Genomic DNA, 25,983 nt, shown 5'->3' with positions numbered 1-25,983 from the left:
CCGCTGTGGCCCGGGTTCGATTCCTGCCCTGGCCACATGTGGTTTCACTTTTCAGTCACTACCTGTTTCCGTGGGTTTCCCCAGAATATTCTTCTGGAGTTTTCCTCCCTCCTCTAAAACTGTAATTTCTTCTCATTGTCTTCTCTCCACAGGTTTCTTCAGGCTTGCGAGCTACAGTGCCTAGGGCGCTTTTGAGGAATCCTTGGTTTCATTACCAGAAATAAATAATAATAATAATAATCATACAAGGTATATACATTGTCCTTCCAGATTATCCAAATTCATCAAGATTTTAGGATTTTGCCCAATTTCCATCCCAAATTGTCTAAAAATATCCAATTTCTGGTTTCCATGATTTTTAAGGGATTCTAAACAGTCCCCCGGCAACATAAAATCACAGGAGTTTGATGTTCCTATTTTGTCGAAAAGTAAAAAAAAAAAAAAAAAAAAATTAATTGACATCTGCATGGTAATAGTATTCAATCTTGACAAATCAAGTTTAGATGATCTTAAGCATGTTACGAAAAAGGAATTAGGGATGGCATTATTAATTAATTAATTAATTAATATGCAAATTAATATATAAAAATATGTACATTTGTGCCTATGCCGTTTGCATTTTCTCTTCTCATCACACTATCCTCCCCGACCAAACGACAAAAACCAACGTGAAGGGTATCCACTGTACATAAACCCCACAGAAAAAAACCCACGTCCCCGGCGTTAACGCGACCGGCAACGGATATGAAATTAACATGTCGTCTTTTATGTCAACATGCATTAGGATATCGTCGGTACCCCGCCGGTGCCCTAAGTGAGAGACCATTACGGCTAATTAACATCCACTGCCGGGCCAGAGTGTTGGTCGTCCGACCAAACGGCTTATGACGCATTCTGATGTAACAAAAACACATCTGGTCCTTCACTCTCTGAAATTAAAGCGGCGATACGCCGCTGAATTTTTTCTAGCCAGTATTAAAAGCAAAAACAAAGAAGGAAACAAATTTGGGAGTGGGATTTTACAGTACTGCTGAATTTCTTGTCAATGATTTCAGAAAAACGAAGGGAAAAATAGACAGAAATTTGGCGGCGGGGTTCTCCCGTCTGCAGCGCCGTATTGATGCTGGATTACCGATTATGCGAAATGAAAACACTTCGCCGTGTTTTTGGAGATGTCTTTGATAATAGTTGCCGTGATTTCTTTTTTGTTTTTATTGGGGGAATCTTATTAATGTTATCTGAGGAAATGAGACATGATGATGTCTTAGGGTTTTCGGTGAAATCTCGGGGAGGTGGATTTCGCGAGGATGTGGGGATTTGTGGTTGGGGGGATAATTAAGAGAGGGTTGATGGCTGAGGAGAAGGAGGACGACAGGAACGTTGACGGTGGGGTGATGATGGCGGGGGGGGGGGGGGTTGATGTCGGAAATGTAGAGGCTGTCAATGGTCACGGTGGAAAATCATGATCATGGAAAATTGTAATGAGTATGGTGCTAGTGGTTATGATTATGATGATGGTAATTGTGATATCAATGATAACTAAAAGATGTTATTATTACGAGAAATGGTACCTTATAGGGAGACATTCCCATAGGGTTTTGCACAATTTGTTTTCAACTCTGTTGACCCCTTACTCCAATTTCCCCTTATCCTACCCCCACGAATTTTGGTATATGTATGTTTTGGACCAAAAAACAATCGATCTAGCCTATTTGCGATGGTATAGGGGTACTTTGCTCGCCTTCCACAGCTGTGATCTGGGTTCAAATCCCGCCTGGGCAAACATGTGGATTCGGTTTTGAGTTCCTACCTGATTCCGTGGGTTTTCCCCAGAATATTCCTCTGGGATTTTCCTCCCACCTCTAAAACTGTAATTCCTTCTCATTGTCTTCGCTCTACCTCTTCAGGCTTGTGAGCTACAGTGCCTAGGGTGCTTTTGAGGAATCCTTGGTTTCATTACCAGAAATAAAATAGCAAATAATAAAAAAATAAAACTGTGACTCTAGGTGGGAGATGTGACATTTGGGAGACATTGAAATGTCCGATGTCTTCTTAAGGTATAACTTATGACCAAAAAAATGTCTCCTTGACATGCTTGAGGGTACTTTAACAGGAATTTATCAATTGATGATCTATCTGACTACAAAATACAAACATCATTGATTCTCTTGTTTGAGAGTTATGAATGAAAGAAGTTGGTCAATTTTCTAATTAAAAATTGCTAGTACATTCTAATTTGATACCTGATGACATCATCAGAGTAAAACGTGCACACTTATGGATCCAACCCCAATATAAAGACACCTCAATTTGGGGGTCGGGCTACGCTCCCCGATTGGTCATGCCTCGTTCCTCTCTCCCTTATCAACCCCCCACCGGAAACAAGATCCCCGTGTCGCCTCTTTGGACCGAGCCGTCGTCCGTCCGCGATAGCCCTTGCCGACGAAATGCCACGGGGTCACGGCATTTTAATCTTCCTCCAGAATACCATAGAGTGACACTTTCCTTTTTAAGTCTTTCTCTATTATACCTTAGCCCAGTTGGGTGAAGGAGTTACATTTTCATAATTTTTTTTGTGTTTACCGGAGGAAAAAAAAGAGTAAATGTCAGCGCCGGGGAAATTGAACTCTGATTATTTAGTTTTCCTGGCCACGATGTGATTATTCAATTGTCTCCGTGTTCTAACGAGTTTCCCAATTTTGTTTAAAATAGATTCTCCGTTTCCCGGTTCGGAGCTTGACATTTACATATTTGCCGTGTCGGTCTGAAAATGGAAATGTCACACTGTCGCATTGAAGTGAACTTTGAGACCGTGCATTGCTTGAACAGAATTAATCATTAATTTTCCAAATGCAGGTTCACGTACATGTACACAAGATTATTTTCAAATGACTTTCGTTTTTATCAATTTATTTAAGCATTACATATGCATGATACATGAGTTTAGTTGGTTCATTATAGGTGATCACGATACATTTAGTGCATCTTAACAACCAATTTTAAATTATTCAAGAATCCAGCCGTGTTTCACACAGTGAAATTTGGTTCAAATTGTTTTTATGTAGTGAAAGTTGGCTTTTAATGTAAAGTTTCATGAAGATAGACTTGGAGCATTTTGAATGTCACCTGTCAAATTTATAAATTCTCGCTGAAAAACTAAAACACTACAAACTGAAACGTCGGTTTGCTTAATGACTGACCGACCGACTGATTGACCGATTGAATGACAAAATGACTGTTGAACCACTTTGTGCCGGGATTATTTTTGCCGAAAATTTCGATTTTCACAAAAGGCAAAATTTTCCAGCCAACTTCTGATTTACAGCCAAACGCCACAAACACTGATTCGCAAGAGTCATTTCAACAGTATTTGTACGATATCTCTTGCCGAAACCTCATATGTTTCAAAAGTCTGGGGTGTAGGAGCGTTAATGTTACAACAATAGGCCGTGCACAACGGCCAATTCAAGATCAACACACGGTCTGCCTCCACAGACTTCACAGACTTTGTGTGCGTGTACAAAAGGCATGAGGGATTAGCGTGTTTAGACGTCAACCGAAGGCAATTCGAGGCAATCTTGACGTCTTAACCAGTCAACAATTTACATGGATGATTATTTTACATAAAACCTCTACGTTCCTACCAAATAAGAGGAAATTTATTCTGACTGGTACCTGTCTACACTGGTACCCATCTTTTAGCACTGGTGCTGATCCACAACTTTTCATAACGTTACTACATGTACGATAAAAAAACTACAGATTTGGGATAAGTAGAAACATACATTTGCATAGACTGGTACACGCTGGGGTTCAAAAGAGTGTTGGAAACACAGAAAGGACTAATCTTTCTGAAACACTGGAATCAGTGAATGACGTTACAATAAGAACATTAAAAAGAAAACGGAAAAGGCCAAATAAAATGTGTGCAAAACTTGAGTCTTTACAAACAATTAAATATACATTATAGTTCTTCGCATGTGTGCAGTTTAAAGGCATGGGGCATGGTGTAAAGTTGTCAATAGAGGGCGTTTGCGTGCACCAAGGGAAAGAGAAGTGACTAATATAACACACTTTTCAAAGTGAATACAAATTAAAAATTCAAACAAAGGAAACAAAGAATACATCAATTAAAAAGGAAAAAGAAACTACAAAAGTCGGGGTTAATATTCAAACGCAGAATACACAAGATTGAGGGGTTAAAATCAACAAATAAAAATCAACAAACGGATTAAGAGAAATTCGCAGGATTTTGGGTTTGGTTGTACCTTTGGTCGGACCGAAGATGGTGTTTTTTCGGGCGGCTTGAACATCAAAGGAGAAAAGTATTCATGAATATGACAGTAATGACGCACATCCAATTACCATGGTAACAAGGAAACAGAATTTACTCAGTTCGCTCTCGTTATGTGGGTCGGTTTGTGCTTCGCAAACATTACTCTATGCTCTAATGATAATGAAATAACGTCATTGATCAACAATGATAATAATAATGGTTGTTATTGTACATCTTCGGTGCCCATTATCGCGCGACAAAAGCGCGTATAATGTGTAAATAAAATTCAGGGAACATGATCAAAATGGCTTCCTCGTGAAAAGGTTTATGGCTCACTCAAACGTTTGCAGTATGTCCAAATTTGTCAATGTTTACATTCTGCAAGCATTATAATGGGAGAAAGCGATATCTTTTGGGGTGTAGACATTAATTTAAAAAAAAAGACTTCTGTGATCCGTGCCTTTAGTCTTGGTATACTAGTCCCTACATGGGGCGGGTCCGATCCCTGGTCTTGGGAACGTGAGTCAAGACACCCATGTAGTAAATGGTTCTATAAACAAATCTCGTCTTGGGAACTTCCCCAAGCCGACCCAAGATGAACGTGGGTCAAGACACCCACGTAGTAAAGGGTTCTATCGACAAATCTAGTCTTGGGAACTTCCCCAAGTCGACCCAAGATGAACGTGGGTCAAGACACCCACGTAGTAAAGGGTTCTATCGACAAATCTTGTCTTGGGAACTTCCGCAAGTCGACCCAAGATGAATGTGGGTCAAGATATTCATGTACATGTAGTAAAGGGTTCTATCGACAAATCTAGTCTTGGGAACTTCCGCAAGTCGACCCAAGATGAATGTGGGTCAAGACACCCATGTAGTAAAGGGTTCTATCGACAAATCTTGTCTTGGGAACTTCCAAGCATACCTCACGCTTGCGCATCAGGTTGAACAAAGCGCCAGCGTTGGAATTTTCTTGGTCTGCTGCGCCAATGTTCCCAAGGCAGGATGGGATTCGGGGCACGAAGAAACTTAGCCTCACCTTGTTGGAGCGTAGCGTGACCCGGCCGCCGCAGCGCGCGCAGGACTTGAGGTTACAGTAGCTGCAGGAGTGGCCCACGCCGTCGGCAAATTTGGTCTTGTGGCAGATCTGGCAGACGGCGCCATTCTGGGCTGGGGTACCCTTGGCTTTGGTCTCTGTGGCCACGGCCTGGGTGGTCTGCTGGACTCGGTCAAGGTCGTCCTTCAAGGCTCTGAGAAGTTGGAAGAAAAAAAATAAAAGAATGATGTTACATGTACAGGTACATTGTATGATGCTTGAAGGGCCTCACAATGGTCCTGTTCATCAGACCATGAGACTAGTTTTCTGCAGCAGCTGAAGATCAGCGCATTCTGGTCTCTACCCTCATGCATTGTGTCATGGATGCCTGTCTGTACTCCTGGGCAGAGAGAGAGAGAGAGAGAATATTGCAGTAAAGCGTCTTGCCCAAGAACACAAGCACAGTCATCCCCTTCAATATCTCTGTCAGACAGGCCATGAGACCAGTTCCAGCAGCAGCTCAAGATCAGTGCAATCTGATCTCTACCCTCATACACTGTGTCATGGATGCCTGTCTGTACTCCTGGGCAGGGAGAGAGAGAATATTGTAGTAAAGCGTCTTGCCCAAGAACACAAGCACAGTGATCCCCTTCAATACCTCTGTCAGACAGGCCATGAGACCAGTTCCAGCAGCAGCTCAAGATCAGTGCAATCTGATCTCTACCCTCGTGCATTGGGTCATGGTGCCTGTTTTGAGAGAGAGAACATTGTAGTAAAGCGTCTCGCCCAAGAACACAAGCACAGTGGTCCCCTTCCGTTACGTCCATTCCACAGGCCATGAGACCAGTTTCTGCACTCTGCAACAGCTCAAGATCAGTGCAATCTGGTCTCTACCCTGATGTGTGCCTGTTTGTACTCATTGGTGGAGAGAGGAAATTGTAATAAAGTGTCTTGCCTAAGAACAAAAACACTGCAATCCTTCTGTTACCCCTGCTCTCTAGGACATGAGACCTGTGTTTAGCAGCAGCTTGAGATCAGCACTATCTGATCTCTACCTTCATACAGTATTCCTATTTATACTGATTGGAGTAAAGTGTCTTGCCCAAGGACACAAACACCATGCATTTTCCTCTTCAAGGTTCGAATCCATGTACTGTTGCATATCAATCAAACACCATAACCATACTAACAACGAAAAAACAAACTACTGACAACACAGTTTTACTTTAAACATTCACAACGTTTCAGTGTTCAATTTTTTATCCCATCAGAATACTTTAGCTACTTTAATTTTTACTTTTATTTACTTTTTATTTAAAATGTATTTTCTTTCTTGGCTTCAATTTTTAAAGCAGCAATGTATTCAAAACATCGAAAAAATAATGACAGAAAAAGAAAAAAAATACCCAACCCATCGTAGGCACATGCGTATGCATTTTTTTGGGGATCAGTATAGAGATAAGAACGTGCCCAACACTTGTGCTCCTGAGTACAATAAGGGCAAGCCCTCCCAGGATCCACAAGACAAAAAAAGGAAAAGAAAATCAATAGGCAAAGACTGGTGAGTATGGTGATCTGAGGGGGGCCTATATTGTACTAAATCGTGCAGTGCATTATAGCTTAAGGGATCTCCCCTAACACACACACATGTCCCATTATGGCCAGCAGCTAGTCTGACACATTGGGGTGCTCTGTGTCTCATTTGCATAATTGATTGATTTTTTTTCTCTGGCCATTCTCTGCTAGCTCATTCTTCTGGTCCAGGGAGGGTTTTTGTTGTACTTGTGCATGTACACATGTGCACACTGCACAATACAAGGGAAGCGTGAACTGTGAACATGCAAGATATCACAATGAATGTATAGGCCTACTGCATAATTTCCAAACAGTTGAATTTTAATATTTTACGTTAATTTCGACAGAATGTTTAGCAATCAGTGGGAGAAAAATGAAAACAAATTCTGTTAATATTTACTTTCTACAATTTATTTATTAGCAAATAAAGTGATCTCTCAAAATAGTCCTGGAAAAAATTACTTTAGAATACTGAAAGAGAAACAAGGTATTTAATTTATACAAAAAAGCAATGTCTGTAGTGATAGTATTCCACAAACATTTAAGAGGGTAAAATTAATGTTAATACCTTTCAAGGCCTTTTTGTTAGGAAAAATTCTCATTTTAAAAATTCTGTGCTGTGTACTCAACCAACGCAGCAAAGTGGGGAGTCAGGTTGGTGCAGTGGTTCTTGTCCTCGCCTTCCACCTCTACGGTCAGGGTTCGATTCCTGTCCTGGTCCACATGTGAATTGGGTTTTCCCTACCTGATTCCGTGGGTTTTCCCAGAATATTCTTCTGGGGTTTTCTTCCCTCCTCTAAAACTAGAATTTCTTCTCATTGTCTCCTCTCTACACGTTTCTTCATGCTTGTGAGCTATATAGTGCCCTTGAAAAATCCTTGGTTTCATTACCAGAAATAAATACCCAAACTCCCTGGCATTTTTGCTAGGATGTAACCTCAATCCTGCAAAATCCTCCAACTGCCTCCATGTCAAAATTGCATGCAGCCTCAATCCTCCAAATCCTCTGTTATTTCTTGAATGTGGTCCTTGGAGGGGTGACCACTGCCTCAATCCTGCAGAATCCTCCAGCAATCACTGTCAATATGTTGAGGTAGAGCCAGTGACATCCTGGAGCAGTGCGGAGGATTTCAAGTACAATCTAGGCCTAAATGTATCACGGCCGAGCATAAAAACATCCAGCCTAAGACCTTGACACAGTGCGTCTTCCAAATCAGCCACACACTTCCGCGATATAACCTCAATCCTGCAAAATCCTCCATTTACTTAAGAGGATTTTGGAGGATTTTGGAAGTTAGGGTTAATAATATTGTACATTTTAAGGGGTATCAAGCCCAAAAGACGTAGTATTCATACATACATGTACATGCTCATATATACACAAATCCTCCAAAACCCCTATGATGAAATTTGAAGGAGGAAAATTAAGGACAGGATCCATGCAAAACTAACGTCTGACCGTACCTCACCATGCTCACCTGTCAAGCTTTTGCTTATGTGCACATATGGAACATGTACATGTACATTCATGACACGAATGTTGTCACGTCTCCAATGTTGCTGAGCTTTCGACACTGCGCTATGATGTACAACGTACGTTGAAGCATGACATGTTGTCAAAAGAAGAACAAAATTCCTGCGACTGCTTCAGCTTTGCTAGATTCGAAGTAATCCAGTTCTTTAAAAATGGTCGAAAGCATCGGAAAACAAAACGACCGTATTCATCCAAACCGCTGTATTTACCACAATGATGAGCAATGTTCAGAACTGTATGTGTCTATATGTGCAATGCGACGCAATCCATATCATTTTCTTTTTTTGGCCAATCACCGATATTTACTTTATTTACACATACATATACAGTTTTGTTTGTTTACTGGTATTCAATATATGCAGGTGTGGAAAAGTACGGGGCAATGTAGGAATGTCTGCAGATGTTAATATTTAACAAACTACATTTCTGTATAAAATATGAAGTCTTGTCAAATAATTTTTTTTCCTTTTAATTTATGACATGTCTGCATTCGTGGTAAAAGTACGGGTCATATGTGCACATGTCATGAAAGCATGTCTATTGTCTACAGATGTTACTATTTAATGTTCTCATACACGTACAATGTATTTTAATAATGATGAATTCTCGTTAAAAAAAGTTTGTATTTTTGTTAGAAAATGGCAGGTTCATATCAGCACCAAAATGAATACAATTTTAAGTGAATTTGTGACATCATGGTATAGCAGCGGCGTAGCAAGGTAATTTTTATTGGGGGGGCGTAAAAATTGCTGCTCAAAGCCGACGATTATGCACACTAATGGACAATATATGTGCTTTTCAGAGCGATACATGCGTGAAATTCAAACACAGGCACCCGTAACGGCCGATTGCACACAAAAAAAGGGCACGACTTCTTCTTAAAAAGGGCACTTGTTCCGGAAAAAAGGGCACTTGTTAAAAAAAAGGGCACTCTTTAAAAAAAAATGGGGGGGTTAAGCGCTGGTGAAGAAAGGGCATTTGAATGGAAAAGGGCAGTCTTTACAAAATATGTATAGGTAGTAGTGTACACACGGCAACTTTGTCAAAGAGAAACAAATTTCAACTTTTTCACAGCGAAATTTGCATAAGTTCAATTTTTCCTCTACGTTCAGTTCTGGGCCCAACGGCGCTGCTAAGTAAAAAAAAAATTGCTTAGCACAAAAAAAACCTGGCTTATAAAAGCAGTTTACCAGCCAAAACCCCATGTGATTTTCATGCTACAGCAAACAACAGCTGAATACTAATCACGAGCAATATACATCACATGGAGTTTTGGCTGGTAACCTGCTTTTTTAAGCCAGACTTTTTTTGCGCTAATCAAATGTTTGTGCTTAGCAGCACCGTGAAATTGGCCCCAGGTCTGAACGGGCCTTTGGGCTCCATGCACAAGTACCCCCTCAACGGTAAGAAAGGGAGAGTTGGGGGAGACCACTGGGAGAGACATTCCAACGCATTGCCAACGACACCCGACGCTCACGCGAAGACGCTATACGGCTTTGTGCACATGTGGGAACAGATTGGTGTAGCGGCACTTTCCTCGCCTTCCACCGCTGTGACCCCAGTTCGAATCCTACCTGGGCCAACATGTGGATTGGGTTTTCAGTCCCTGCCTGATTCCGTGGGCTTTCCCTATAGTATAAGCATATATCATTCTGGGTTTTCCTCCCACCACTAAAACTATTTCCTTCCACATCTTCTACCAAGGGACCCTACTGGAAGTAAGCTCGAAAGACTTTCGCGGGCTATATCCCGGCCAACTGACGAGTAAACAAACAAACAAACATACTATAGTCGTGTCCTGTTTACTGGGTTCTCAAAAGAGGTCAAAAAGTGCCATCTATATACTTGCCATGAAGGGGAGTATGTGGTCTAATGGTTAGGGTTCGTGACTCATGATCAGAGGGTCCGGGGTTCGAATCATATATTGTGTCCTTGGGCAAGGCACTTCACCCCACTTGTCCCTCTCCACCCAGGAGTATAAATGGGTACCGGCATTAGCTGGGGAGTAACCTGCGATGGACTAGCATCCCATCCAGGGGGAGTAGAAATATTCTCAGTCGTTTCATGCTACTGAAACCGGAGATAAACGCTGGCCTGATGAGCCACATTGGCTCGGGACAGACTTTACTACTATGTACTTGCCATGCACACAAGTGTAGTCATGAATCATTGGGAACATGTATTAACTTTTATACAACATTTCTCCGTCAACCATAAATTTCCGCCCCCAACATAAGTGAATCATGCAAACTGTACTTTTACAATCAACCCCGATGTCACGACGAGGATTATTTTCTGCAATTCATCACTCCGTCGGAGATTCGTCCAGATCACATAAAACACAGAAACAAATTAAATCCCTTCCAAGCATGCCAAGTATTGGCCACTTGACGGATGGCTGCATATTACTTTACATTAAAAAAAACGGAGGGACACATGACAGACACATGAATAATGTAATTTCAATTTATATGCAAATGAGACCAAACAAACATTTTTTTTTCAATTTGTTAAAAGAACAGGGGTAGATTTTTTTTCTCATATATTTTAAAAGGTTTGTGTTGACTAAAGGGAATATACTACATGTACATTTGCAAACATCAAAAAACAAAACTCCCAATCATTATGAAATACCTTGCTGGACTGTTAGTGAATGACAGACTAAAACATCCTGTAAAATCATGGCACCTGGTGTGCTGACATTTTCAAGAAAAGTGGTATTTTTGTATCAATTTCCAATGCTGGTCGGCCGACCAGCGTTGGAAAAACCTGACTTTTTTTCAACTACTGCCCCAATTTACCAATTTAATTCAGTCCATGTTTTGTTTGCAATTGGTTACACTTCCGTGAACGGGTGCAAGCCAGCTGGACTGGTTCCCTGACCTTACAATTCCACAAAGTCTATCAATTGTTCCGTTTTATCTTAAGAAGGGTAAGGGAACCAGACTACAGGAACATGATTGTTTTCCACGGTTTTTCCAGCATCTACGAACACAAAACTTCAAACAAGTCGGGGGAATAATATTTCCTATAAAATTTTAACCCCCCAAATCCATCCATTTCTAAAAAATTACAGCAAAAGCAAATGTTGTATATTCCCTTTAAATTTAAATGTTAAATGGCTTTGTCATTGTTTGTGTGGTTAGTTCTACTTTAGGTTTTAGTAAAATTATATATACAGAAGAGGGTTAAGGCCTATAATCATAATTAAATGATTTGGAACGCAAACAGATATTGCTGATGATCAACAGCCATTTTTGCCAAATTTGGATCTGCAAAAGTAAATAAGATGCACGTATGCGTCCACTAATCATAGGGGAGTCCCTTTAAACCACAAAAGAGGAAGTCCCTTTAATACGGTCTGGCAACAGACTCCCAGCACAAGTGCTGGTACCTGTGGCAGAACCCAGACTGTACTGGCTCGGCATGCCAACGTACACTGTACGTTACGTGTACACACACGAGAGCATGCTAAATCTATGCGGCAGCGAAGAGCCGAGCCAGCGCGATCAATAAATGATGAGTCGTCATAATGCGCGCTCCGCTGCCCCGCATATTAGATGGCGGCGAGGTTGCACATTAATCACATACTAAAGTGGGAGAGCTAAACATCTAAGAGGGTGGGGAAGGGGTGAGCGAAATAACGGGAGAAATATTTTGCAAATGTCATACTCTCAAGCGACCGCAGTAAAAAATATGATTGCCAAATGCCAAATGCTGCATGTGGCGTGCGGCGTACGTGTACATGCACGATCAATGGTAATTATGCAAATTTGCCGTGACGGGAGGCTAAATATAGAATGGCTATCTTCACTGTGTCCCCTGTGGTTTTGAAATGGAACGGTCCTGAATACACACACACCTCGGTTCGGTTGACATTAAAAAAAAAATTAAAAAAAATACTGATGTCGTCAGAAGGGAGATGGGGAAAGCAGACATCAAAATGGTAGAGTGCATGCGTGACTGTAAATTTATGAGAATTTTTTTGGGTTTTAATTGGATGTAAAATATAAACATGTTGTGACATTTTTGGTGTAATTTGAAGGGATGATCATTTAACTGAAATTTAAAAATTATCTGTTTTCATCAATGCTATTTGCACACATGTACAATGTAAGATCAGTTTTTGTGGAATACATGTACATGTAAATGAACACCTGTATGCAATGCACATGTACAATACATGTAAGCATACTACATGTACAGTGTGTATAAAGATATCATGCATAAATACAAATAACACACATTTGATATCGTGTAATATGCAAATGTTGTAGTGCATAATTATTCCACTGCTTACATGTATCTAATAAATATTATGTAAATAGGTAAAGGGCAATTTATATAGGGGCAAAGTTAACATCAAATATGCGCTCAGGCTAAATGTTAATGTACAAATTCTGTTCAGCGCCAATTTTTCAACAAACACAAACAAATGTGATCTAAAGTATTCGATACATGTAATAATATACAAATACGTACATTTGTACATATATAGAGGATAAAAGTTTTGATTAACTTTAAAAAAAAATCAAGTAGGCCTATACATGTACAGAACCCAAACCCAAAGAGATATATACTTCATGCATATAAAAAGGCCACACTGTTTGGACGAAACAAATTTAAGTGTCATTTCGTTTAAATGATGATATAATTTGAACGGATTGAGCAATTGAAGAAATTTTCTCATCTAAAAATAGTTTATTAAATTGGCTTACCAGTCATAATAATTTTTGGTGCTACATTTACCTTTAATTTAATATGAAATGATATTTATTTGGGTTTGGGTTCCGTATTTGTTTTTACTCACCCTGTATACATATCTATAGTACAAGTATGTACATGTACTGTACTATAGTACACTTATTGGTATTCATAGCTTGCAATGGAGTGGACCCATTAAAATTTTAGCGCATACCAAAATTTTGCATTTGTAATCATACTACATGTAGGTCTCATAATGGAGTAACATGACCGTAGTAAAGTATGATTGTGAAATAAAAGTACACATGTACATGACATGTACATGTATATGACATACAATGTACATGTATGTACATGTACAAGCATGTATGTACATCTTCTTTTAAAGAGGTTGTCGAATGCTCGAAGACATTTCCGTCATTTTTCGGGTATATGTAGCCTAAGATGTGATGAAATAAAAACGACCATTGTGTCTGTCATGAAATGAGTACAAAAGGTACTTTTGAGAGCTGTTTTTCAGGTCCTGTTTCGACCCGAACGTGCAATTTGTGTAAAAGTCGTCGTTGGGGGCAGCAAACAAAACATAGTAAATCGTGACGTAATAAACAGGACTCGTTTTTACTACGCTGCATCGGGAGTCCTGTTTATTACGTCACGATTTACTATGTTTTGTTTGCTGCCCCAAACGACGACTTTTACACAAATTGCATGTTCGGGTCGAAACAGGACCTGAAAAACAGCTCTCAAAAGTACCTTTTGTACTCATTTCATGACAGACACAATAGTCGTTTTTATTTCATCACACCTTAGGCTACATATACCCGAAAAATGACGGAAATGTCTTTGAGCATTCCACAACCTCTTTAATACAAAAACACTATACAATGTACATGTACATGTACATGTACGTCACGAACAATGTTACTTCTAGCCTACTGTTTTATGATTGGCATTAATATTGCAGTGTGACCTTTTCATGTAGTCAGACATTCTAAGTTTTCTTTGAAATACCTTGTCACAGCAATTATCTGCCACAAAAGGATTATCCGATGACGTCATTTCCAAGGATGCTTTTGCATTTTGTCTGGGAAATAAGTCACATTGGTAATGAATCCTTGAAGGCACATAGGATCTTTAGCATTTATCTCAAAAGTAACCTAACAAAATATTATTCATCAAAAAGATACTTGGATTAAAGATCAAACTGGTACTAAACAACCCCGTGAAATTACTCCATCTGGCTTGCTATCATTTACAGCCTGTCTAAAAAAAAATGGTACAATCAGAAAAAAAATTGGTTAAATATGAAATTTCAAAATAAGTCATTCTTACTTGGCATAATATTAAAGAACAAAGACTGGGCTTTCCAATAGTGTTTGTTTGATCTTATTTGCTTTTGTCACTTCAGAGATATAATCAATTTAGTGCGATACACCAAAATCGATTTTGTGCCACTTTTATGCATGGGCAGAGTTGTTTCGAGTACTGTGCCATGCTGTCTTGAAGCTCACAAAAGATTGCAACTTGGCAAAAGAAACAAACTCGATTTTTGTGTTCCGCAGTAAACTGGAGTTATCTCTGGATTGACAATAGCAAATGAGATGAAACAAAAAGTATTGGAAAGCCTGGTCTTTTTTCATTAATGTGATGCTCAAAACGACTTACTTATGTTGAGATTTAATATTGAAAAAAAAATTGTTTTCGATTGTACCATTTTTTTTTAGACAAGCTGTAGAAGAAATCAAGAAATGTAGGTGATTCCCAACAAGCAGTCAATGGACCGATTTTTGGAAATAGAGAGAGTTATTGACAAAATCACGTTTCGTGATCAAAAGGTTGTACACTAGTGTATTGTTTTTCAGTGTTTTCTCCCAAAGTGTATTATCCACTGAGCTGAAACTTCAACAGGTTAGGTTTTGAACATTCTTTGTTGGATTTTGAGCGGTGTTACTAGAGTTGTTCACAGCCTACCAAAGTCAATGCCTTCTATCTTTACGAACCAGATTCGATTCCAGAGAAAAAATAATTAGCTGTCGGAACTTAACAAGTTTCGCAACTCATGACTCACAGTTTGTCCCAAAACTGTCATTCTTAATAACCATGATAAAGTATGCTTGAATGAACCCACATTCACTAGAAATTAACCCAATTATTGGCAGAAGTATATGTATGGGGAGCAGTATCGAGTATCCAAAAATGAACAGATTGTGAACGATCACATGTCAGTTTAGCTCATCCTCACAAAGAGACCTTCAACACGTTCTGCGTGAAACCAAGCCGGCCGTGACCGGTATGAAAAACAGCTGTATTCCGGGTCACTGTTTAGGCGGTGTGACCTAATTTAACTCTAAATCTCGGCTGTATCCTTGCTGAGTGATCCCTGTTTGTTATTTGCTGGGTTTGCAGCACTGCTTATGTTGCCAGCATCGTGACTTTGGGCCTGATCCCTGGCTACATGGCATATACGGGTTCATGGCTTCTGACTAGCGCCCCTTGAATAAAGACATTAGCAAAATGGGGAACCGCCAACGTACATAGGGCTGTACAGCTTAGATGGTAGAACATCGGAACGGCAATCTGAAGGTTGCAGGTTCAAACCCTGTTCCAGTTAAGTTCATAAGGATCATTACTTGTAGAGTAATGTCTGGGATCTACCTTCCTCAATTTTGAAAAAAAAATCAAAACTTTTGAAAGATGCATTGAAAAGAATCATTTTAAAAGCCTTAAATCCAATTGTCTAGTCATCAAATCGATCACGCAATGTCCTCAAATTTGAACAAGTGGCACAGAATACGGGTAATTTCAGCGTTATGTAATGTCCGCAACAGAGCTTTGAAGACTTCAGTGAATAAACCTGAAAATGTATTTTCCAAATCTTCAGGCATGCAACTGGGAATTTAGAAAAAAAACGAGGAAACTCCAAACCACACCAGACTTTGCACATTGTTTTGCAATTTGTAACTGGCATTCATGAGAAGTAAAAAACAAGGGAATCAGCAGATCCGAGGAAAAGTTGCATGCCTAAATCTTATACATCCATCATCTAGTGACGGTCAAGGAGATTACAGACTAGGAGTTTTGGATCATTTCTCTGAATCATTAACTAGATATCGTGGTTAATCGGATCCGTCCTCGACATTACACTGCTTTTCAAAATGCTGGAAATGCCCACACGAATTTGATTTTTTTTTTTACATTTTTTTTTTTAGATTCCCTAACTGCCAAACAAAAGGTCACAGGTAGATGTACAATGTAACGGCAAGACTAGCAGTCTGCGTTGCTGACCTACAACGCGAGACCGTGTTCCGTCTTCCGGAGAGCCGCCGAACCGTAAGGATGATCGGTACATTTTATGAACGAACGTGTTCGTGTCCGCTTGACATTTCTAATTCCCACACCCACGTCAAACCACTGTCCGTGACATATACCGTATGGTACGGGATACCTTATGTTACGGACAAATCCAGATATTGACAAACACAGTGCTATACTTGTATGGTTTGTAGACTCATTCCGAATTTGTGTATTCATAATTTTGTACGAAATTATTTCACTGCATGTTAAAGACTATTACGGAAGAAAACAAAATTAAAGTTGGTATATAACATATACAGACAAATCCAGATATTGACAAACACATGTGCTATACTTGTATGATATGTGGACTCATCATTCCAAATTTGTGTATTCATAATTTTGTAAGAAATTATTTCACTGCATGTTAAAAACTATTACAGAAGAATACAAAATTAAAGTTGGTATATACATGCTTTTTCAAAATTGCGATTTTCTTTTGCGAACAAAATTTAAAGGAATATAATGTCCCGTAACAAATAAATTTGCTTGTTTGTTTTTGCAGGCCTTTAATACAGTTTTAAAAAGTGGTTTTAAATGGCGCGCTCCAGTTCAGAAATTGCGCACTATTCAGAACGAATTGGGAGCATCCCGCTCTTAATTAAAAAGTTGAAATTAATTTATTACTTGTCATGGGCCAAGTTTTTCGTGCAATGTCTCATTAGAAAGCTCTTAACTAAGGTAATGCTAGAAAATTATCAATCCAGTATGCATTTTTCTTTTCAAGGTGCCACACCCAAAAAGCACGTATACACCAACTTTAAATGTACAATAATACCCAATATGTAGAGTGTACATATAATTTTGCACGCAAAGTTTTTGATAAAACAATCAAAGATTTACGTGTACTTGTAACTCAATATGAACAAATTTTGAATGAATTATACACATGTACATGTACGTGTACATCTACAGCATACAAATGTACCATGTGTGAAGAAAACAATGGAAAACCTAAAACTTGAGTTTCAAATTTTAAATTCTCTCTTTTAAATTCAAAAGTGCCTGTTGTATTTGGACTTTTTCCAATCCTTTTTTGAGTCTCTGTATTCAAGGTACTTTTCAAGGAGACTGTTCTCTTTTTAGCCCTAACTCCCTTGACCTTTTTGCTAGGATGTAGACTCAATCCTGCAAAATCCTCCAATTGGCCTCATGGAAAATTAGCATAGCCTCAATCCTGCAAATTCCTCCATTATTTCTTGAATATGGTCCATGGAGGGGTGACCACTGCCTGAATCCTGCAAAATCCTGCGGCAGTGACTGTCAATATGTTGAGGCTTGGCCAGTGACATCCTGGAGCGGTATGGACTGATGGAGGATTTCAAGCATAATCCAGGCCTATATTTATGCATGGCTGAGCAAAAACAACACAAGGCATGCAAGGTGCATCCTACAAAATCAGTAACGCACTTTTGCCATGTAACCTCAATCCTTCAAATTCCTCCACTTTGGCAAAGAGGATCTTGAAGGATTCAGGGCGGTTAGGGTTAATGATCAAGAAAGATATTTTACCAATCTAAAAAGAAAAAAAAAAAATGAAACAGCAGAATATCCAAACCTAGAAAATGATGTCATTTTTTTTGTTTTATTGAGTTTTCTGCAGTCATGTTGTTTTATCCACACAATCAAATTCACAATGCATGGGTCAGGGCCTATACATGTAACGTAATCATTATTTATTTTTTTCTTTCACGGGGCCGTACAGCCGTAGCGGTCGTCTGCGACATCACTCAAAATCCAAATCTCATTAGACTTTTTTTAAGGCGCACGGTGAAAAACTCATTAGGCGACTGAGCGTGAGTACGGTACATGTGTGCAACCCATGAACATGTATACCGTGACGTACAATATACGTGTATACGACACGTAGCGTATAACGCCCAGTGCCTTTTTCCGGGAACAGGCCTACACCCAAACATTTTGATATTTGTTATATCGTTTTTATAAAAAAAAAATACTTAATTGTATTGCATTACCAAGGCATGTACCATTCTCACTTGGTGACAATTTACTCCAACACTCTGCCGCGCCAGGGTGAATTAAGAATTGCGAGACCTCCCCCCCCCCCCCCCGACGTCATTATCATATTGTGCGTATACGGCGTCGGTTCTATTGTCGCAGACACATGAAACATTGTGGCCGTCATTACGGATGCATCAACACATCCCGTATTTTTTTTTCTAACAAAACATGGATGACTGTTGCCATGACAACCAGAACCACCTGTCAAGGACCTCTGGCATTTAGCGGCGAGAGAGAGTGGGGGAGACGGTGTGGGGGGGGGGGGGGGAGAGCATTATGGGCGATCGGGGTTTTTCTTTGAGTGGGTGTTTCACGTTTATACACACATGGGATTGACAGATAAATGTATACGAATGCAGGATAATGCTGAAAAAGAACATGCGATCACCATATACGTCGTGCGGGGATGGCTTACACGCGGAGAGAGAAAAAAAAAGGTCGCGTCCCACGGCGCGGTCTGGCGTAATACAAAAGGCTTGGGTGTCCAGTGGCAACCAATAGGAACGCTCTTTATATTGTATTCATGTCAAGAATGAGGGGAGATTTGAGACATAAAGATCGGGTGAAATTATGATACGCGCCATTGATACGGGTAGGGGGATGGATTACCAAAATGCTGTGAAGCACATGGATTGGTTAATATTTATCGAGGTTAAACAGCGACGCACTGGAATTCTGAATACAAAGGATCACACAATGAGTTTTTTTAACTCCAATTTTTTTTTATATTTATATTAGTTGCACCATACTGCATGCGATCAATCCATCACTGTTTTCCACTAAGATATTCTAGTAATCAACAAAATGTCAACGTTTTCAACTCCTGTGAAGCATGTTTAACATGTTTAAAAGTACACACTTTTTACAGATGCAGATTTCTCATAATTGGGCAGACATGTTGAAAATATTTTCAGGATATTCCTAAACTACAAGATCTTGGTGGTATATGGGAAAAACGGCGTTGACAATAAAGCCTACATTAAGAAATAGCAGCCATTTACAGAAAAAAAATGGTCAAAAACTAGTTTGTCCACACGCAAGTCTATGAGATATGGTCAAAAGAAAAAGAGTGTACAAAGAACTACAATAATGATGACTGTATTTTCTCATGAATGTGTTCTCATAAACAATTTCAATACGTCTCCCCAATTTTGAGAAATCTGCATATGAAAAAGTGTGAACTTTTTTGGGGGGCCACCATGTAAAAGGGTTAAGTCCTAAATAAAAGACAAATGTTCAAAACTTGGAGTTAGAAGGACAGGATACAGTGTAATGACAAAATTTGCTTTTGCTGTAATTTTCAGAAATGGATGGATTTTGGGGCTAGTATTTCATAGCAAATATTGTTGCACTTGCACTGACCTGTTTAAAGTTTTGTGTTCAAAGATGCTGAAAAAAAAACAAGAAAAAAATAATGTTCTTGTAGTCTGGTTCCCTAACCCTACTTCAAAGAAACGGAGCAATTTATATAGATGACAAGGAATTGTCAGATCAGGGAAATAGACTAGCTGGCTTACACCTGTTCACAGATGTGTTACCGATTGCAAACAAAATGTGGACTAGGCATACTAAATTTGGAAAATTGGGGGCAGTATTTGGATGGTGACCAACATGGAAATTGATACAAAAAATTCCACTTTCCTTGAAAATGACAGCACACCAGGTGCCATGATTTCACAGGATGCTTGAGACTATTAGGCCTATTCACAGGCATGTACATGTCACTGAGAATTAAAAAAAAATGAGTCAACTCCAAACCACATCTGAGGAAAAGTTGCATGCCTGTATTCACTTACAGTCAAGCAAGGTAGGCCTATTTCATAGTAATTTGGTACTTTTGTTATTTTGATGTTCGTAAATGTTGTATATGACCTTTAACTGTCCTTTCTCTTTTAAATAGTGAAACTAAAACAGTGAAATTGTGATGCTTAAATTGTGAACATTTTTCAGAGGGCCTACACACATGACACACAGGCATTATGTACACCACAGGTATACATATTGTAACAATACCTGGTGTAACACAGAAGTCAGGAATTAATACATTTGTAACAACTTCAAGTTGCAATTTGTTACATTGTAATGCTAAAAGAAAAGAAAATATTACAAAACAGTGTACAATGCCTACACCAGCTTCTGCCACTTGGAATATGTTTCCTAAAGGTACAACATTTGCAATCATAAAAAACCTACAGAAATTATTATGAAATACCTTACTTGACTGTAAGTGAGTAACAGTCTCAAGCATCCTGTGAAATCATGGCACCTGGTGTGCTGTCATTTTCAAGAAAAGTGGAATTTTTGTATCAATTTCCAACAATGGTTTGCCAAGGAAGTGCATGTACTCAAGTACATGTAAAAAGTAATCAAATGAATTCATTGTCTGTGTTTAATGTTGTAAGAAAAAAACATTATACGTATTTCCAAGAATTGATAGCTCATTCATTACCGCATCTGAATTCAAACCATATCCAACACATTGTTACCAGATCCAATGGATGCTCTAAACCAGTATGCAGGCTAAGTCTATTTGAATTTTCTCAAACATGCTAATACTGAAATAAGGTTGCACCATGCCAAGGCAAAAAAAATAGCAATATATTTTAACTGAATTTATCAAATAGATAAGTAGAAAATATAAATTGCATAAACGACATTAAAACTACACATTGGGGAACACCCACACTCAAATTTGTATCCTTGTGGAGACATCGTTTTGTTCTCGTGTACAAAATCGCGAGAGGGTCGAAAGCTATTTTCAAAATCTCCTCTTTTAACTAGAAAAAAAATTTTCCAGGGTTGAAATTCTGACCAAATATCCCTTACATATAACACTTTAATTTGAAACAGATAAGTATACCTTACAAATTCCTAGATTTTGAGTAAAATCCTTATCTACTGTATTTCGTGAAATCCTTGTGGAGACCTACATGTATTCACCTTTAGAAATTTTCTTGTGGAGACCTTTACAATCTTCTGTTCCGTATTATACCCGGGTCTCCACACGGCATCAAATTTTGAAACAACTCCACTGGAAAAAGGACTACGCCACAATATCTGTTTCCTTGATCTACATGTACACATAATGTGCCAAAAAATATGCCAAAAAAAGTTTCTGCCTAGCTGAACGATATTGCTCCTGCTATGCTATAAAACATCATTTACTTTCAGCTTGGCCGCTTGTCTGATCATCTCAGGCATGATTCAGCATAGCGACCACACACACACACATCCACACACACTAGGCACTCAAGTACGACGACGTCCGTATGCAAATGATGCTCCAGACGTCCATATATGCAAATGAGCAGAAAAGGAGGCTCGCTCGCTCGTTGGCACGATGGAGACCGTACCTCACTCCAATGTCGCCAGGCCTTATCAAGCACACATGCGGTATTAGACAATTCGATTAGACTTATGACTTGGCGTGGGGGCCCTTTGCCCTTTTCGAGGGTGACACGGTAACAATTTCAATTTTTTTTGGCCTTTCTTTATTCTTAAATAGTATAGAGTTGAAGTAAGAATTTGAAATACAGAAACAATGAAATTAATTGGCACTGTAGGCCTACCTTTTTGATGTGTTCAGGGTCAATAAAGAAAATAAATGGCTGCAAATTTCATGGGTGCTTGCAACATGTTTAACCTTCCTTCATGTTTCCCGGATTCTGTGCCAAGTTGTCCTTTCAGTCAAAAATCAAAATCAATCAAGTGCCTGTTTTCAACAGTTAAGAATTCCCGGCCTACCTAAAGCAGGATTGACTGGCTGTGACTGTTTGTGTAGCTTTATACAGCTTTGCTTTGACTGTGGGTAATTGATAAGCCAGCTGTGCCCGCAACTTGCCTGCTTTGTCTGTTCATGGTCTATTGACGGAGTTTGACTAGTCACAGTGCTTGCTTGACATATGATCTGACTGCTGCTGACTAGCCTGTGTTAAAAATATCAGCAGAGGAAGTTTTGATTGTCTGTGACAGTTTAAATAGCATGAGGCTTTATGTGTGAGCCAATGATTTGTGTTGAAATGGATTTTCAATGTGTTTAAAGTACTTGCTTACATGAACTTCCATTTTGAACAGTTCCAAAAATATTTGGAAAATTTATCCAAAGAAGGCTAATCTTAGAAATATTACAATATTGGGCACTAACTGCATATACTTTAACTGTAATCAAATGCATTTGATTCAGGTGTTTGCGCATAATAATAACTGTGGGTCTATTTTTATAGCAACCATGCGGATGAATTGCAAATGAGTTGCTTTACTGAAATAGATAATTTAAAGTGCATAAAAAAATTGCCTCCCCCAAAATTAACATAAACCCATCAGCTACGATTGTATTTTATTGTTTAAATTCCCTGTCGAATCCATCAAACCATACAGTGTTTTGGGTAGGGTGGTACAGGGAGTAACAAGCAGGGTGGTTTGGGGCAGTACAGGGAGTAACAGGCAGGGTGGTTTGGGGCAGTACAGGGAGTAACAGGCAGGGCAGTTTGGGGCAGTACAGGGAGTAACAGGCAGGGTGGTTTGGGGCAGTACAGGGACTAACAGGCAGGGTGGTTTGGGCCAGTACAGGGAGTAACAGGCAGGACGGTTTCGGGGCAGTACAAGGAGTAACAGGCAGGGTGGTTTGGGGCGGTACCTGAAGTAACAGGCAGGGTGGTTTGGGGCGGTACCTGAAGTAACAGGCAGGGTGGTTTGGGACAGTACAGGGAGTAACAGGCAGGGTGGTTTGGGGCAGTACAGGGAGTAACAGGCAGGGTGGTTTAGGGCTGTAAAGGGAGTAACAGGCAGGGTGGTTTAGGGCAGTACAGGGAGTAACAGGCAGGGTGATTTGGGGCAGTACAGGGAGTAACAGGCAGGGTGGTTCTTGGCCCAAAACTTTGACTTGGATGACTACATTGTACCTACACCCCTCAGGCCAAATTGGGACCAACTTTACTAGACTTGCCTAGGACTTGTTAAAGTTCTAGAGAAATAAAAATAGCTGTGAAACAAAAAGTTCAGTAGGGGCAAAATTGCCAGGTTGTACAATGTCTAGTCCTATAAGTGTATGCAATTTTATGCAGTGAATTGTTGGAAAACAAAACAACTGCATGTTGCATGCAATGTACAGGCACCATCTTGTCAATTGTGGTTGTGTCTATTTTTGTGATGTAAATTTTGAGGGCTATTAACCCAAGCATCTGGCCAACTACTTGTAGTGTTCTATTATTTCTGCTGGTACATGCACATTTTACAGATGTAATGGTCAATTAGATTTATTGGAAACAGAAGTATACACGCTGATATGCATGTCCACACCCAACAATTTATAAAGCTAGTCAAGCAAAAGTACATGGAAAATGGGAAACAAACTCAAATTGAAATAGCGCAGTAACAAAGTACTAGCCACTGCTTGACTGACATGCTGAAATTGAAGTTACCCTGAAAAATAATCTAAGTGATAAAAAGGTCCCTTGAGTGTACATATTGTTATCATGGACTAAAGATTATCCTCTGATCACCTTGTGTTATTACTAAAGTTCAACAAATATCTTTGTTATAGTTCTGTTATCGGCTATCAACATTCGAAGGTCTATAACTATAGTGTACCGCACCACTTCTGTGTGGAGAAGAAAGTGGTCATTTTTATGCATGGTACACACACACAAAAAAATTGTAGGTAGATTTCTTGAAAATGTTCCCTAATGTAACTGGAACAGAGGACCCCCAGTGAGAACAGTTTCTTGATAAATGGGTAAAGCTAGTTGGTTAAATAATACATATGTGATGCGATCAAGCTAAGTGAGTCATTTGTCGGGAACTTTCATTTGGAGATTCAGGCCAAAATAGGGCCACTTCATCACATCACTTTATCACATCTCTTGGTGTTCCGACTTCCATAATTTTTGAACTAAAGATGGTATCAGCATGCGGTTTTCACAGCAGTAATGCTAAGAATGTGCTCTTTTCAAATTTGTAAAAAAAAATTGACTAGGGTCCACAAACAACTCATTTAGCTTGATTGCATCACATATGATGAATTATAAAAGAAAAAATAAAATCTAAAGGTTTTTGATAATATGATAAATAAATAATGTAGAGTTCTATGACAAATGAAATTTATGCTTTAAATTTTTGGTATATTATATGAAACATTGATATATCCCAGAACGTCCTGGAAGGATTACGATAAAAAAAATCAAACTTTATTCAGAAAAGGTATTTTAGTATTCAAATTCAGCAATGACACAGAAAAAAATGTAAACTTTAATTAAAATGAATCCAATGATAGTCACAGTTCTGTGAGGAAAGTTGCATTTTATCACTGACGTGTCCAACTAAATTATGAACATAAATGTATGTCAATAAAAAAATTAGGTCAATAAAAAATATTGATTTCATTCATATTGACAAACCATGAATAAAATGGGCAAGGACGAACAGTCGATTTATTATTGCAAAAAGTTACGACATCTGTGAAATTGATACAACTGCTAGCCCTGTCCTATTTATATTTTTATTGCCCTTTGTTTTTATCTTTTTCTTTTAAAATGTATCAAAAATATCAAAAAAAAATTATCAAATGTTAAGAGATTTTCTATTAATTACTAATAATTGAACTTGGTATTAGACCTACATGTAAACTTGTTCATTTGTTGCTTTTTTAAACAGAAATTGATGTCAATCAATACAAAGCTTGACCTCGACAAAAAAAATCCATTCAAAAAATTCCTCAATTAATAATTAAAACAATGGGTGAAAAAATAAATAAAATACGACTTAAATTAAAATACACACCTTATGAGTTTGGCCTCTTTTTCCTCTTCCTGCTTTTGCCTGTCCAGCACCGCCTGAATTTGCCGCCTTTCTTCCTCCGACAGATGTGATAGGTCCAGTTCAGGCAGGGCCGGGCTAGCGGGCTTGGCAGCCGGCGGGGCCTGGGCCGCACCGCCCGGTTTACCACCGAGCGTTTGCATGCTCTTCTTCTGTGGAGTCGCCATCATTATATTTTTCACCCACCGCACTTACTCCGTCCTCTCACGACCTCGTCAACGGCTTAGAAATATTCCCCAAAATTGGAAAATGTCGGGTTCCTTGCGGAACGAGTCCCTTCCGTTGTGTAGTTTATAACATTCCGTTTCAGTCCATTCTGACGTTAGTTGGGCTGGCCTGCGGTGAAATTTTGGGGAAATACATCGTTTTTTTTTCTCGAGGTTTTGGAGCCCACTAATTTTGGGCCGCATGCATGCACACTGCACTACAGTCAACTACGCACAGCGCATACGCCGTGTATTATGTAGACGCATGCACATGTACATGTACATGTACGTGTACATACACAGTACACGTACGGGGCGCGCATCTTCTTTGCACCTGCGAAATAACATGTGAGCAACTGTAATTTGCATGTTGTTAATTATTTATGACAGGTCTGCATTAGGAGTTGGCGCGCATAATTTCGGCAAACGATTTATAATTACGTAAAATATTCTATTTTTTTTTTAA

General features: G+C 39.2%; 1 protein-coding gene across 1 annotated transcript in view; it reads right to left on the bottom strand.

The window, feature by feature from the left end:
* LOC119724638 (regulating synaptic membrane exocytosis protein 2-like) overlaps window positions 1–25,776 on the bottom strand; it is a 75,865-nt gene extending 50,089 nt beyond the window's left edge. The window contains exons 1-3 of the mRNA XM_038195776.1: window positions 25,276–25,776; window positions 5,313–5,523; window positions 4,269–4,304 (exon numbers count right to left, since the gene is read on the bottom strand). Coding sequence (XP_038051704.1) covers window positions 4,269–4,304; window positions 5,313–5,523; window positions 25,276–25,481 — 453 coding nt within the window. The 5' untranslated portion in view covers window positions 25,482–25,776. The remainder of the gene's footprint in view (window positions 1–4,268; window positions 4,305–5,312; window positions 5,524–25,275) is intronic.
* Window positions 25,777–25,983: the final 207 nt, after the last annotated feature.

This window comes from Patiria miniata, unplaced genomic scaffold (assembly GCF_015706575.1).
Source record: "Patiria miniata isolate m_02_andy unplaced genomic scaffold, ASM1570657v1 HiC_scaffold_18, whole genome shotgun sequence".
NCBI classification, from domain to species: Eukaryota; Metazoa; Echinodermata; class Asteroidea; order Valvatida; family Asterinidae; genus Patiria; species Patiria miniata.
The sequence above is the reverse complement of the archived record's forward strand: the minus strand, read 5'-3'. Positions and strand labels throughout refer to the sequence as shown.